Here is a 17,228-nt window from a genome sequence, read left to right as displayed (position 1 = left end):
AAGGCATTCTGGAGTGATTACAGGGAAATCGAGCTGCATTGTGGAGCAATCTGGGCGTCGAAAATGGATCACGTGCTCTTGGGGAGAAGTTGCTATAGGCTGAGTTAGTTTCGGGTTTTTGCAAGTTCATTCCTTGGGCATTCTACAACAAATTTCAGGTAGATTTGTGGGCAGATGCTGTGAGTATAGCCCATGTCGAATCATTCTTCCCGGGGCATGCGCAGAAAGAGTTGTTGGACCGCACAGTTCTTTGTGAGGGTTGATTGTGGGGAAGTCTTGACAGAGGATTTGGAGTTGGGCTTGCTAGAAGATACAAGGAGGATTGCCGAGGGAATTTTCCCAACATTTTGGAAGGGTTCCAGAGGTAGTTCTTGTAGCACGTATTACCCAGTCAGTGGATGAGCTCACAAGAATTGGGGGTAATTTCGGAGGGTTGGAACGAGGCCCAAATCTTTCTGGATTTTTATGGGTATTTGGAGGAGAGGTCCCAGTTAAATTTGCAGAATTTTTCGGATAGTATTCAGGCCAGAAATCCCCTTTTTGTTCAGCAGTGCATTTTATTACTCAGTGGTAATTTGCACCATTTTGTGGGTTTTCTGGGTGGTTGGTGTAGGGCATATTCCTTTCTGGGTTTTGTTGAGCACATTGTGGACAAGCACCACTTGCAATTTTAGGAGGTTTTGAGCGCAAGAGTGGCAGATATCACCATTTTCTTCCAGCAGCAAGAGCAAGAATTTACTGGGTTTGCGCAGAGCTTAGTTGGGCTGATATTTGAGCACTTGGGCAGTGTTTTCTCAACCTGAGTTTTGCTTTCTTGTTGTAGCAAGCCCAGGTTCCTCTTTCCCTCACTATATTGTACTTATTCTGCTCAAAATTTAATATAAATACCCAATTTTTGTGCCAATATACGTGTATATACTACTTATGTCTGTTTTCCATTTTTGGGTGTTGTTCATGAGCATGTTTTTCTGTTATTCACTGTTAATTTCCTATTAGGAACATAACATTAAATAATCACTAAGTTAAAACACCCCAAACATACTAACACTAATAAAGAATGGTAGTGCACTACAACATCAAGAGTTTTGGCCATTAGGCGTATGCTAACTCATCAATTAGATCACTGTTAGCACACTAAAACATTTCATCCCACAGTTACTAGTAGTTGTCACAGCACCAAATCCACCAAAAGATAGCATCGTCTATAAGCCGAAATACAAATGCACCCCCTGTCCATCAAAACATCTAGCAAAGTGATCTTACAAGCTCAATCCTTGGGACAAAACATCACAAATGTTGTGATGAAAATCATAGGTGCAAGCCTCATGCAACATGAAGGGTAACACACTAAAGGAACACTGATATAGCAAGACAATAAAATCATAGAGTGGTAAGATGCATGACATTATTTGTGTGTGTGTGCGTTACATCATTTTTTCTCTTTTGTACAAGATTGATGAAGAAGAGCAAATGAAGGAGCAAAGGCAGAAAAATAAGAATAACATCAAATCTTATTCAGATAGAGCAAATAGATGTACTATACACTTTTTGAACAAAGAAACAGATGTTTATAATTTAGAATGGCAAGAGTGGACAGAAGAGAACACAGAAAATTATACACAACCAAATATTTCCACACCAGTTTTGTTGAAATTTTAACTACATACACTTTTAGATGTATTCTTTGCAAAAGATTAAATGGAATTGAATGTGGATATCCCCATCAAAAGTTATAGCTCAGGGACTTAAGGGTATTCCTTGAACGTGTCAGTCCAATAATCCTCTACTCTGGTACCACATTTTATAACTTATGATCCAAATCCATCCAAAATAGCATAGAATACCACAATGCCACTCTAATAGCATGCAAAATCATGAATGGAATATTATTTAGAGGGAAAACCTCCCAAATACAGTAGAAAATATATAATAGAAAACAATTACCCATGAATCTCCCTCATGCATATATAGAAGATCATGATAAGGTATTCCCATACGAACCCTTTAAGGACTAGGCCAACATGCCTAGAAGTAAAGGGAAGACCCCCCCAATCCTAAAGAGGAAGCCCAAAGTAGAACAGTGAGTGAATAAAAGGAAGGAAGATATACTACTAGGAGAGTAACGAAGAAACTAATATTACAAGTTATGTACATAACACTCTTAGCCTCTTGATGTAACAATTTATGTAATCTTATCAATTTCCATGTAATATTATCACAAAGACGAAATAACTGTAGGTTACAATACAATATTGTGTATAGGTACAAAATGCAATTGGATAGATTTAGGTACATGTTTTATTAATTTTGGGTATTTCTCTTCATAACTAAGTTCAAAGATTCTCAAAACTAATTCAAACAAATGATCTTCCATTAAGAAAGATAAATACCATTGCATTGAGACAGGTTTGGTGCTGAAATCTATTAGTGAATAACTTCAAATGAGTATAGTATATGAGAATGAGAATAAAAGAGAATAAAAGGGAATGCATATAATAAATAGGTAACAAATATGGAAAACTTCACAAAAATGAAAATGAAAGCAAGGATTCTGATCTCTAACATACCTTCATCCCAATGGAAGTAGCACCAGGTATTACTTCACTCCCAAAATCATTGGCTTGAGGAAATTCTTCACATAATAACTTCTTCATTGCATCTTTGCTAATTACATAGATACCCATACTTGCAATGTATGGCATCTCCTTGGCTCTTTGTTCATTGAGACCCAACACTGAAGTATCAACCTGAATACAAGTCAATAAATAGAAATGTAAACATTGTAATAATGAAAAATAATGGCATAATGTTAAGGTTCCATGTAAAAAATCATGTTATCATACACAAATACAAATAATAATAATAATAATAATTTGACAAGCAATGAAAAATGTGTCTCAGACAATTAATCAAACGTTAACTGAAAAGGAAGGAAGCTTCATTGAACTAAGTGCAAAAACAACTAAAATTTTGTTTTACTATTAAACAAGGCCTTGATGGAACTGAGATGTTTCATCAAGTTAAGGAGGTCCTCTTCATATGGAGACCACTGACATAGATGGTGATTTCTACCAGGGAGTTTGGGAATGAATAATGCATGCTGGCTAGGACCAATTAGAGGGTAATTTAGCATAATATGTCATTCAAGAAGGAGTCCAAACTCAATTCATTCATATATACACACTCCACAACTCCTGGTCTTATCATTATTCATCATCGTGCATTTGAATGAGAGAATCTCTTGCACCTTACATGATAGATTTAACAATAGTGAGGAGAAAGATCTATTGCAAGAGTGTGGTATATGTCTGGCAATATTTTAAGCATTAATTGTAGTTCTCTTGTTAAGTTTTGACATTGGCAAGACAGAAAGACTTTAAAACATACAGAATTTCATTTATGGTAATTAAAAAAGCAATTAAGAAGGGCAACTTGCTTCCAAAGTACAACGTACACTGCTTGGAAGGAATAGCTCTGTCACCTTGCACTAGATAAAGTATCAGGCCAATATGAAACAATGAACTAGACCAAAACATATATAATAGGCATTAGATACTATGTACACGAACTATTTTATGTGAAGTTTCATGATTTTGTAATAATGTTATAGTTTCAAACCTTTATGGCATCATATTCCAATATTTGTAGAAGGCCAATTTTATGTGATATGGGACTAATCATTTGCATTAATAACATAGGTCTTAATTTAAGCTTTCTCTATCTTTTTGTCTAAGAAAGGAGTTCACCCTTTCTTCTCTAATACTTCATCAATACAATCAACAAGCTACAATGGAGAGCTCTTCCTCCGCATATCCTGATTTGCAAGTGCAATCCACTTAGTTGTGCAAGCAGCCCCAACCTTTTGTGTTTTGTTGTTAGTTTGATGTCTATTGTTCCCATATATTTTGTGGTTGGTTTCAATTCTTCCTATTGTTGCAACATTACCGCCATTTTTGGTAGAAGCACATTGCCAATCGATATGAGATCTTCAAATTTGAGATTTGATAAGTAGTCAATTGAGGATGGTCAATGAAGGGAATTGCAAGGGATATAACAAAGATGGTGATGTTAAAAGTTAAAACCCATGAACATGTAACCATAAGGTAATTGGACAATATACTCCAAAAGTTCAATGAGGAAGTTAGGGTAGCCCGGCCCCTAGCTGAAGGAGTGAAAGCCAAAACTCCCTTATAGAATGATTAGCACTCTCATGTCATTCTGGATGACCATTGTGAGAATGAGGACACAATGGGAAGAAGAAATCCCAACAAGAAGGTTTTCCAAAACCTCCAAATAAAGATTTTACAATATGATTTAAGAGGTGATGTTGAAGTATATACATGTAGTATTCCTTTTTATTTATTTGGCTAAAAGTCCCTGTAAAATATTACAGCATAAAATTTAGCCATAAACATTAATAAAATGCAGCACAGAACCACTAATTTGTAGATAATAATTAACGCAAGAAATCCTAGTTTTTATTTTTATTAATAATTTCTGGGAGGTGAAAATTATAAAAATAATTTTATTTTACTTGTACCGTAATAATCTTAGCGATAGAAACCCTAGTGTCTTCATCTGCCACTGTGTTCTTGAGAGATTCTTCACTTCAGGACTATGCCATTTGCTGGAATCCTCCTCATTCTGTTGCTCTTGCATCATATCTAGTAAATAAAGGGTAATTTCTTTTGCCACTGGGTTCTTCCTGGACCCAAGCTGAGGTCATTGATCCAAATCTCCTGCAATTTTTGGTCTCTGTCAGGTCATTCTTTGGTGGAACTTTTTGCATTCAGGTGAAAGCAATTGATCTAGTATCTACGCTCGCTACCAAAATTCAAGATCGGACAAGAATCCCTTTCATCTTTATGCGTCTCCTTCACAGAGGTAGGAAACATCAAGAGGAACATTCACTCAATGATTATAACGTTACCAAGGACGCTTCAATCTCTCTTGTTTCAAGTTTAAACAGTGGTGCCATAGGCGAAGGTGAACCTCCTGCTTCTAAGTATAATTGCTTTAAGGATGCTCTCAAGCCAAAGCCCATTCATCCGACAAATAAATAACTCTCAAGTCCTGCCTTCTTTATGGATCAGGTAGAGGATACCCCAACTATCGAAGTGGATCACCCTCACTCTTAAGAATCTAGCATAGATTTTTTGCAATATTGTAATGTCCCCGATTTTGTGAGTACAGAAATATTGTTCCTTCTTGGGTAATGTCCCAAATGAGATATTTTGTTGATTTCGCAGAAATTCACTCAACCAAAAATTTTCCATAAAAATTATCATTCATTTAACAAACATTGCCATGTAAAATATAACCCATAGAATACAACGAAATAACCAAAAGATGAAGATGAACAATCTCATCTTTATTATAATAGATAAATTGGGGTTGCATGCACATACTATCCAAAATAACTGAGATAGGAAGTTGGCCTCCAAACTAAACTGTTGAGCTATCCTGTGAATTTTGGATGAATTCACCAAGGGAAGGTGGGTACTCGCCCATCCTCACTGAATCACACGAGGGTTTCCGTCCTGGGGCTATTGCTGAAGTAGAGAACTGGGTTCTCAAACCTCTCCACAAGAAGAAAATACAAATCCAAGATGTCCTCCAATGGCTTCCTCCTCCTCTTTTATAGATCTGACGGACCCCTCAAGAACCTCCTATTTTATTATTATTTTAATCATGGAGTACTTTTCCCTCTTTTATTTCAATTAAAATATTCTTTTTAATGTGGGAAAAGGGTAAATTGGTCACCATATCTCCTTAGGTCACTGAAACTCACATCTAACCATCCCATCCTATAGATATTTTAATTCCGGTTCCAACGAGCTATTACACTAAGGTGTTTTGTCAAGTATTCCTCCTGGAATGCCACCTTAAGCGTAATTAATTGAGTCAGGCCCAATAATATCTCTTTGTTTTAAAGTTATCAGAATGCACCGGAACGAAAGGTAAATTACACGGATGATGGAATATACCAAGTGAATGCAATCAGATCTCTTAGAAACTCCTCAAGAGTCAAAACCCCTCCAAAATCCCTTTGGGCCTACTGATGATTCTGCATCTGGTATGACCGCAGTTGATTCTCAAGTAACATCTTCCTCTGCACAGAAGTATGCTGATACAACGTCTTCAAGGTGTCCCACATTTCCTTTGCCGTCTCATTATCGACAATATGTTGGGCCACATGATCCTTGACCCCATCAAGGATGATGCATTTCGCCTTGGCCATTTCCTCCTCGTACTTTTCATTATCAGTGGGGTCAACTGGGATAGCCATTGTTCTTAAGGTGAAGGCTTTGATGCGATGTCTATCTAGAATGGACATGATCCTGACCTTCCAGACCACAAAATTGGACGCCTCGTCTAGCCTGTCCTAATCCCTCAGTCCATTCATGGGCATCTCTCTGCTCTTACTTTCGACTCCTTTGAGTCTCTACTTCCCTCTGGAAGTTCTCTCTTCGACTCCCTCTGAGTCTCTACTTCCCGTATGGAAGTTCTCTGCTCGACTCCCTCTGAGTCTTGTTTCCCTCCTAGAAATCCACTTGCCAACCGTTGAGTCGCAATTTGGTACTGTTTTGTCTCAGCCAACAACAACACCCCACCAACTTCACTCCTCGCAATCTGCCCACAGCTTCCTATGCCCCAACAACTAAAGGACTGAGCCTCTAGGCTCTGCGCAATCCCGACACTGGCTAAAATGCTCCCCTAGCCAACTGTGTCAACCCTCCTGGTCTCTGCGTGGCTCTTCGTGAGCCTTTTTTGCCCTCCTCAGCCTCTGCACTGGCCTCTCTCTGGCTCGGACTGATGATGCAGTCCCTCTGCGTCAACCCTTCTTCTACCGCTTTCTGCAAGGAACAACTTCTGTCACTTGGGACAGTTGTTTCTGCTGCAAATGCTCTGCTTCAACTGGTGCCTTCAGCTCTCCAGTGATCTGCAACCACACTTTGATACCATATTGAAATCTCTAAGTATTACCCGTTAGAAATTTTATCTGTATTCTCTGGTTTATTTCTCCTACTTGTTAATTACGAACAAGTTATTTAACCATATAAATACTGAAATAAACACAATATAGTCTTAACCATCTACAGATCAACAACTGAAAGAAATATCAAACACACAAGTGACAACGTTATTTTTGGACAACTCGTCCCCGAAAAAACCCAACTTGGGAAAATAGGTGTAACAATTCTGAGGGTTATATTATTATGTTGTCTTTTTGAGTACAACTGGGTGCCAAACTGGCTCACTCGACAGAGAAAATAATTCGGCAGTAATATCTCTCTATTCGGAAGCAGATATTTGGAAAGTCTGCCCCACGAAACCCTCTCTAGCACAATCTGAAGCTCAGAGTTAGCCCTTCTGGCCTCTGTGTCAGCCCGAAACCCTCTGCGTCAGCCCGATGAGGCGCTGCAACCTCTACGGCCCTTTGCGTCACTCCTGCAGCCTCTGCGTGGATGACGCAGACCCTTCTGGCCTTTGCGCAGTCTCTTCTACCTTTATGTGGCTCCTTCTGGCTCAGCGTATGCCTCTCTGCCTCTGCACTTGACTTCTGGCACTATCTCTGCCTCTTTGCCTTGCACTCACTACCCCTCGCTGCAAACTGATCACTGATTCGATTTCTCTTAGAAAACGCCGCTCTAGAAAATCGAATGGCTGATCACTCTGGTGTATTCTCCAACTGACCCTCAAGCCTCCTCTTATACTTTTCTTGTTGGTCCTTCAACGGCCGAGATTACATCTCTAATCAACGATTAAGATTAGATTTGGCTTGATCGATGTCATTTAGAACCTTCTAACCCAATTTTATAGTAATACTCATTAATATTTTATTTTTCCTAAGTTTAGAATTAGGACTCCATTAAAAATATTAATTATTTTAATATCTCCTTAACCAGGTAGAATCTGCCCAAACCATTTCCGGGTATTGGAGATCTCATGTGCTTTAGCCTCTCCACCAATTTTCATGGCTAGAGCACATCTGATGCTACCCCAAATCAACACTACCATGAGAAATATCATATGATGTTATTTATAATGCAAAAATTAGCATGCAATGCATCCTACTCTCCCATACATATAATACAATGTCAAGTCTCAAGGAAGGAGGTGATACAAATTAATTTGACCGGCTCAGGCCAAAGTTCATCGTTAAGTTTAGCAATGTAGTAATAGTCATCCCCAACCCTTCCATGAATCCTGATGGGTATGGGATCCTTATCTACCAAGACTAAATCCCCAACCTTATATTCTTTCTTAGGCTTCCACTTTTTGCTTGTTTGAGAGATTGGTCGCTTGAGGATTCAGATTTCCTGGGTAGGGAGGATATGGGAAGGTTTCTTGCCCTCGCATGTCTCATAATATGGTCCAGGCTTGATGACATGCAACGAATAAGCAGGCTCCCTATAAAGGATAAAAGGGGTACCATCGGATTGGGGGATGGTTGCATATGATAAATCCATTTGAACATGCCCCCCAATGATAGCTCCCCATTTCCGAGATAACAACATCCCCCACACATTAGGTATATCAATGACAATAATATCCGTGAGGAGGGATATATCATGATTCCTAGCTAAAGAGACCTTAAGATCTTTGATGATGCCTTCTACTTCCACATGCTTGAAATTAAAACCACACACCCTTTTATATGGTTGAGTGATGTTGAGACCCAATTGCTTCATAACAGTCAAAGGCATGATATTGGCGGAAGCACCAGAATCTAACATACAATTGTGTAAGAAGAGGTCATTGATAGCCAAAGTGAGCAAGAAAGGTTTATGCCTCGGGTTTCGATCAGGGATGTGAATGTTTTGCAATTCTTCAAGTATTTCCTCATCTTGAATCTCAAGGGATGTCTTAAGTTGTTGTTGTTGCTCGAGAAGCTTAACAATTCCTTTTAGGGGAACATGTATAGTCATATTTCCCACGACAACCCCTATGTCAATGTGAAGTTTAACTTCCTTCCCCTTTTCCTTCTTCCTGTATTCTTTCCTAGGAGGACCCTTGTAAAGTTTTGTAGATGTTCTATGCTAAGAGCAATTTCACTTTTCTCACAGCAATCATACAAGTAGTTAAGCAAAATGCAGATAGAACATATAAGCAGATCTTACAGAAGACAAATCAGAAACAAGAAAAATGTGTGTGTTCGTTTCGGCGGTCAACAGGATGCTTCAACCAGCAAAGTCTCCTTTGGTCAGCGAGCCCAGATGTGTCACAAGATCCCTCCAACTAGTAGATGAGTCAACCCAAGTCAATTCTACAAAAAGTCAACGCTGTCCTGAAAAGTCAACGCAGGGGCAGCAAGCTAAAAGTCAACGCAGCAGCAAAACGGTCAACCCTTTGACCTCGATTTTTGTGCTAGATAGTACGGCCTTCAAAAATCGAACTTTCCACCAATTTTCAGCTTGATTGGACCAAGCGTTGACCAAAGTCAACGCTGGTCAAACTTTCTGCGAAACCCTAGCAGCAGAAACCCTAGCAGCAGAAAATCCGTACGGTCTGTCCTCTTCGTCCTTCCCACGTGTGGCTGAAATTCGTCCTCTAGGTAGCGTACTCTCTAAGATGAGAGAGGAAGATGTGAGTTGAGTTGTGATAAAATTCTCTCCAACTTTTCCTGTATATATATCCATCAATGAGGGTGTGTGACACATCTGTTGGGCATGTGAGCCTACATTACAAAACTGGCTGACCTTGCACATATAATTTATTAAGAATAATAAATTCACAATATAAGTTCTACTCATCGGATTAAGACTATTTTTATATGGATTTTACACCTCTCAGAAAGAGGAATCCAACAAAAATATTAGCCTCTTAATCTGAGCATCAGAACATGGAGTTTGGACCTAGTTGTCCAAATTTAACACTCCCTCTCAACTAGGGAGAACTCCATTTATTAGTGCAATCAACATCGTGAGTCATCCCGCCGAAACTTGCTTTGCTGGCTTCTTAATTTCAGAACAGAAGTGGGTCAGTCACAAAGACATCATTCCCCGACTGACATAATCAGTCCAGAGGTCCCAGACCTCACAAATCTTGATCCCAGATCAAGAGGTTGGACCATGCCATCCTAGATAGAGAGTACGGCAATCTCTGATGCGTCCATCAGTCTTTGCTAATAGTCTCTAGCTTTTCCACACCTCATTGGCCAAATGAGAGGTACTTCCCATGAGCCCTGAACTCAATGGGTAGGATGCATACGGGGCACAGATTAAATGAGTGGCGAACCAGCTCAATAATCACAAGGGTGGGGCATAAGCATTATGAGTGCTTATAGCTTCGAGAAGCTATCCCCAAAGCCCCCCAGAGCTCCCAGAGCTCATCGTCCAACAGGACCCACATCATAGGGTCTTTCCACGACACCAAGACTCTCACGGAAGGTTAGGAACTTGACCTTCCCCAGGGGCTTAGTGAGAATATCCGCGACCTGCTCATCAGTTCCTATATGATCGAGCCTTACGGCGCCTCGCTGTACCATATCCCGGATAAAGTGGTACCTGATATCAATATGCTTGGATTGGTCGTGGAACACAGGATTCTCAGTCATACGAATCCCACTCTGATTATCACAGAGTATTACAGTGGTATCTAGCACATGTTGGAACAGCTCACTAAAGAGCTTCCTCAACCAAACTGCTTCACAACAGGCCATACTAGCAGCAATGTATTCGGCCTCCGCGGTGCTCAAAGCCACCGACTTCTGCTTCCTGCTCATCCATGAGATCGAAGCAGAACCAAGATTGAAACAGCATCCAGATGTGCTCTTACGATCCACCACACTGCCAGCCCAATCGGCATCAGTATATCTCGGAGTATCACACTCCCGGCAGTGTATCTCAGCCCATGGTTTATCGTGCCCTGAAGATATCTCAAAAGATTCTTGGCACCAACCCAGTGAAAATGATGAGGCTCAACCATCTGTTGGCTCAAAGTATTCACTGCAAAACATATGTCCGGACGGGTGTTCACTAAGAACATCAAAGCTCCTATGAGTTGACGATACTCAGTAGGATTGGCCAAGATAGGCCCTGCAGCGCTGCCACTCAACTTCTTAAAGTTGAGTTCCATTGGTGTCGACACGGACTTACAGTCCACCATCCCAAATCTTTCCAGAAGCTTCACAATATACTTTCCTTGAGAAAGGAAAAATCTCTCCAGGTCTCTGCCAGACCTCTAGGCCTAGGAAATAGAGCATCAGTCCTAGGTCTTTCATCTCGAACTCAGCAGCAAGCTCCCTCTTACATTGATGAATGAGAGGGTCACCACCTGTCAGGAAGAGGTCGTCCACATATAGCACTAGAATGAGAGGCTTTCCTTCCACAACCTTAAAGTAAAGGTTTGGATCAGCATTGCTTCGAGTGAAGCCCAGCTTCATCAAGTAACTATCCATCCTCTCATACCAAGCTCTGGGTGCTTGCTTTAACCCATAGAGGGCTTTCTTCAACCTGCAGACATAAGTGTCTCGATCTTGAACTTCAAATCCCAGAGGTTGTTCTACATACACCTCTTCCTTTATTGCACCATGCAGAAAAGCGGTCTTGACATCCATCTGATGAAGACTCCATCCTTGCGTAGCAGCAAGGGTTATGATGGATCGGATGGTGGTATATCGAGCCACAGGTGCAAATATATCGTCATAGTCAATTCTCAATCATCATGGATTTGCACCTCAATGACTGTAATGTTGCTCTCATTATACAGCATCACATTGCTACCCCAAATCAACAAGAATGACAGATCTGGTCTTTTCATTGTAATATACTCCTAGTGGAGATTCATATCTTCTTTGCTGTCTATGCATCATCACGCTGCATGCTACCCATGCTGCCTTTGCATCATCACGTTGCAACACTACAACACAGTCAGATCTGCACTAATTGAGGCTTACGATCACCCAATCAAGCCTCCAAATTTGCTCCCACAGGTTGCCCAACCATCTGATCCAAAACTGATCAAATTCCTTGACCCAACACAAGGCATAAATTGTTGTTCCAATCTGTTTTCGCTGCTGCTCCTAATTGTGACTGGTTAGGGCATCCATATGCTGCAACAGCCCTTAACCAAGTCACCAAACAGCCTTCAAAAACTACGTGCTACCCTTGTATAAGTCCTCTGCATCCACGCTGTTGATTAGGGCTCAATCTAGCCCCAAAACAGTCCCACGCAATGCCTTTTCAGTGGGGTAAGGGCCTGCGGCCTACCAAAGGTGGCTTCCTGTACCCACGGCCTGCTGAAACAGAGTTTCCAGCCCGCACATAATATTCAAATCAACCCAGAATTTTGTCTCCTTTATTGAGGCCTTTCTGCTGGTTAATTTTCACTCCAAAACAGTCATAGGAGTGACCTAAACATCCCCTCTTCCTTCACTGGAAATGCCCTTACCTGCACCCAATAAAACAGAGATTTAGGGCCCAATATACTGCAGATTTAGGGCTCCTATTCTTAGCGTGTAAGGGCCTCTTGGGACAGCGTATGAGGGCTCTTTAGAACTGCGGATTCTCCTCTAGATCTCTCTGTCCACAAAACCCAAACACGTGGAGAGAGTGCAGTGGTGGTCTCCCTCTTAATGCCAGCTTCTCTGCAGAAGTCTTTGAACTCATTTGACTCATATTCAGTGCCATTGTCAGTCCTCAAAATCTTGATCTTCTTTCCGGTCATATTTTCCACCAAGGCTTTGAAGGTACGGAACCACATGAAAGCCTCATCCTTCTTTTTCAAGAAGTATATCCAGGTTTTGCGAGAGAAGTCATCAGTAAATGTCATATAGTAAGAACATCCCCCCAGGGATGTTACAGGCAACATACCAGAAAGATCAGAATGAACCAGTTGCAATATCTCAGATGTCTTTGTGACACTTGAGGGGAAAGGTCCCCTTGTATGTTTTCCTTCAGCCCTTACATACACCTTTATGATTATTTCCAAAATCAGGCAGCCCTTCATGTTCATGATCTTATAATGCTGCCTATGCATCATCATCATGCTGTCCTATATATCATAGTCACATCACAGCCATATAAATCACTGTCATACAAGAATCACTTCCATACATCAAGAAACATTGTCCAAATATCACTAAAGTCGCTGCCCAAACATTATTGTCATAGGAACAAATATCTCTTCCATATATCATCTCCATTTGTCAAGAGAACAATATCACTGCTATGCATAACTGTTATAAGAGTAAGTGACACTACAATGAGTGCAGAAGATCACTGTCAAAAACTCTGTCATATTGTCATATTTCACTGTCATACGTACAGAAGATGGGGTCTGATAATAAGCCCACTTGACTACCCTTAAGCTCTTCCATATATCCATTTTTAAGACTCCAAATCATCTACCTTCTAACAGCCCTTGTTGTCCTTCTCAAGGGACTATACTTGGAGCTTTACCAAGCATCTTCTTACAGCCCATTATACCAGAATTGCAAACTGTCTAATCTGGACCATAGTATCTGGCAAATTCATCATTATAAAAGACAAGCACATACCTGTGATAGACGTCATATTTCTGTCCACAACTACATTTTGACCAATGCACAGGACCCTGAAATTTCGGCCCTGGTTAGGGCTTTCTGTGGCTTCTACGACAACCCACTATACAGCCTTCAAACCTCTTTAATTCCTACGTTGATGGTCAAGGGTACTGCGGCCTTCTTCCTGCTCCTTGCTGGGCCTCTCGGCCCTCTCAAAACAGACTTTTGTCCCATTGTAAAACTCAAAATCACTCAACGGCCTGTGCATAGAGAATAACCCTTGCATTTATGCTCAAAACTCCTCTTTACAAGCTCAGCTAGCCTCCTTCCTTACTTGGCCAATCAGATCATAAACAAAAGACACAGAAATACTCCTCTTCGCACTTTGGCCAGAGCCTTAAGCCTGCAGATACCTCTTCATCACTACGACTTGACTCTTCATGACGGTAGCCTCATGTCCTTATGACTGCGGCTTCCTTTACTGCCTAAACATATCCTCTACAGCTGCGCTGTATATCTTTCCGTTACAACGTATATCATTGATAGCGTATATAATCCTCTATGTACAGCGACACAAAGGCATCCATTGACTTCGATTAGGGCATGCTTATTTCGATGATGATTGCTATAGATAGAGTTTGTCTTCACCTCAGCTCCGATACCATGTAAAGTTTTGTAGATGTTCTATGCTAAGAGCAATTTCACTTTTCTCACAGCAATCATACAAGTAGTTAAGCAAAATGCAGATAGAACATATAAGCAGATCTTACAGAAGACAAATCAGAAACAAGAAAAATGTGTGTGTTCGTTTCGGCGGTCAACAGGATGCTTCAACCAGCAAAGTCTCCTTTGGTCAGCGAGCCCAGATGTGTCACAAGATCCCTCCAACTAGTAGATGAGTCAACCCAAGTCAATTCTACAAAAAGTCAACGCTGTCCTGAAAAGTCAACGCAGGGGCAGCAAGCTAAAAGTCAACGCAGCAGCAAAACGGTCAACCCTTTGACCTCGATTTTTGTGCCAGATAGTACGGCCTTCAAAAATCGAACTTTCCACCAATTTTCAGCTTGATTGGACCAAGCGTTGACCAAAGTCAACGCTGGTCAAACTTTCTGCGAAACCCTAGCAGCAGCAGAAAATCCGTACGGTCTGTCCTCTTCGTCCTTCCCACGTGTGGCTGAAATTCGTCCTCCAGGTAGCGTACTCTCTAAGATGAGAGAGGAAGATGTGAGTTGAGTTGTGATAAAATTCTCTCCAACTTTTCCTGTATATATATCCATCAATGAGGGTGTGTGACACATCTGTTGGGCATGTGAGCCTACATTACAAAACTGGCTGACCTTGCACATATAATTTATTAAGAATAATAAATTCACAATATAAGTTCTGCTCATCGGATTAAGACTATTTTTATATGGATTTTACACCTCTCAGAAAGAGGAATCCAACAAAAATATTAGCCTCTTAATCTGAGCATCAGAACATGGAGTTTGGACCTAGTTGTCCAAATTTAACAACCCTTTTCTTTATTGACCTTTGTTGGAGGATTCTTCTTGGGAGGAACTTTGGGGATGGACTCTTTAAGAGGGGCTTGCTTAGGTGATGGATCTTCCTTAGGTGATTCCTTAGGAGGTGAGGGGTCTTTGTCCTTTTCCTTTCGAGAATATTGGACCCCTTTGAATCTTCCCTGGCTATCGGCATTAAGAATGGATTCTTCCTTTTCTTCCTTAAGGGTGACCTCACTAATGGGAGGATGCGTGTATGATCCTCCTAGCAAAATGTTGAAGACATCAGCTTCCACGAGATTGGCTTGCTCATCTGTTTGTTCATCCTCACTTTCATCCTCTTCACTCTCCTCATCATCAGATGAAGAATTTGGCTCAACAACATTAGTTGGGGCCAATGTGTTTGGGATTTGAGAAGAGCTTGGCCTATCTTCTTCATTTTGCTTTTTGGGAAAAGGCTTTCCTTTAGGGATGTAACTCGGTTTTTGGGCCCTTTCTAAGGTAGTGATTTTATTCATGATAACCCTGTCACGTGCATTGGCTTCTTCGATGAACCTTTCCACCTTTTTGAGAATAGCAAGAAGAGTTTCTTCGTGTTGATCTTTGGACTTCTTGGTTTCAAATTTGGCTCTAGGGTGGTCATTGATATCAACCTTTGAAATTTGCAGGTTTTCTTCAACTTCCATCGCCATTTCCTTAGCCTTGGCCAAAGTGGATGGTTTCTTATCCCTCAACACATAGGTGAGGTGGCCACCCACGACCTTTATGAATTTGTCAAGAATGTTGGCTTCAGATGGCTTCAAATGATCAGGTATATCTTTGACTACCCTATCAAACTTTTGAATGAATTCCCGCACATCTTCCCTTCCCTTGGTTATTTGGTAGAACTTTTCAATGTTGAAGGTCCCTTGGGCATTGCATGACCACCTTTTCATGAATAGTTCCTCAAATTCATCGGAGTCCTTTATGCACCCAGGGGGAAGGCTAAGATACCAATCTCTTGCTTGTCCCTCAAGTGATGAGTCAAAAAGCATCATGATCGTATCTTCATCAAATATCAATCTAGGGGACAACTGCCAATAGAATTATTCAATAAAACCATGGGCAGTCCAAGTAGCATCCCCTTTGAATTTGGGCAACCATTGGTTAAATTCTTCAAGTTATGGCTTGGGATTGTTAATTAATTTCAAAAGGGCAAAGACACTAACCAAGTGTCTTTCAATCTTGGTCACCTTGGGTTGATCACTTTTGGAGTCAATGCTTGAAGTAAATACCATCCTTGGAGATGTATCACTGACTTTCTCGAATTCGGGGAAAAGGGGGGTTCCAATAGGAGATGGAGTTCGCTTTCCCCTTTTTGCAGCAACCCTAGTTAAAGGCGGAGTGTTGTCGCCTTCAAGTAAACTAGGGGATTGGACAATGAGTGGACTTGCCAGAGGAATATTTATAAATGTCGTCAATGAATCAATTCCTCAATGATTCACTAGGGAGGTAGAACTGCTTCCTACTCGGCAATGGCGCCACAAATGTTACAACTCAAACTAGAAGGGGACCTAAGGGGAACCCTAAAGGGCAAATGCTAGGCCAAGGGGAACAAATGGAGTCCTAGCCCACTATCACCTTAGCTAAGGCTCCCTTTTATTTACGAAATTTCACTGATGGGAGTAAACCCGGTATGTGTGGAGTCATTAATGAAGGATAAGTCAATGGATGTGAGTGACCCGAATAACCCTTTCCCAGAATTTGAAGGATAAAGATTGCTTGCTTTGTAAGAAAGGTACTAGGTAATCTAGGGAAAGGAAGAGAGGATTTGAGGGTTAGGTTTATGGGATAAGACGTGTGAAGGAGTTTCCAAATCCCTAAAATCCTTGTTAGAATTGGTATCCCGAATGGTTCTTGAAGAATGGTCTTTCAAAGGAGTGGGATCACACGGGGCCAAGTGGACCCAGTCTAGGGTATGAGGAAGGAATGTAGCAACCAATGATATTCTTACCCTAGACAAGGTGGAGAGAGGATCAAAGAAAATGTAATTACTCAAAGATGTTGGTTTGACCCTAGGAAGTGCTAGCCTTGGGGATGGCAGGGCAAGTTTTGGTCCTGGACCTAGGGCTTGGCTTTTCTCCCAATTCCATTGTTCGAATGTCATGAAATTTAGAGGAGGGCTAGAGGAAAGGCCAGCGCAGGCGACCCTAGGAGATCGAATTTTTTTAGTGGCTAACTTGTCAGGAAATTGATGC

General features: G+C 41.0%; 1 protein-coding gene across 2 annotated transcripts in view; it reads right to left on the bottom strand.

Moving 5' to 3' along the window:
• Window positions 1-17,228, bottom strand: part of LOC149221930 (glucose-1-phosphate adenylyltransferase small subunit, chloroplastic/amyloplastic-like) — a 232,799-nt gene that overhangs the window by 30,314 nt on the left and 185,257 nt on the right. For both annotated transcript variants that reach the window (XM_089385271.1, XM_089385270.1), the window contains exon 4: window positions 2,568-2,747. In XM_089385271.1, coding sequence (XP_089241397.1) covers window positions 2,568-2,747 — 180 coding nt within the window. The remainder of the gene's footprint in view (window positions 1-2,567; window positions 2,748-17,228) is intronic.

The sequence above is a fragment of the Pinus tabuliformis genome, chromosome Q, assembly GCF_031772625.1.
Source record: "Pinus tabuliformis cultivar Carrire ecotype Pingquan chromosome Q, CPIR1, whole genome shotgun sequence".
NCBI lineage: Eukaryota > Viridiplantae > Streptophyta > Pinopsida > Pinales > Pinaceae > Pinus > Pinus tabuliformis.
Note: the sequence above shows the minus strand (reverse complement) of the source record. Positions and strands in the feature narration are given on the sequence as shown.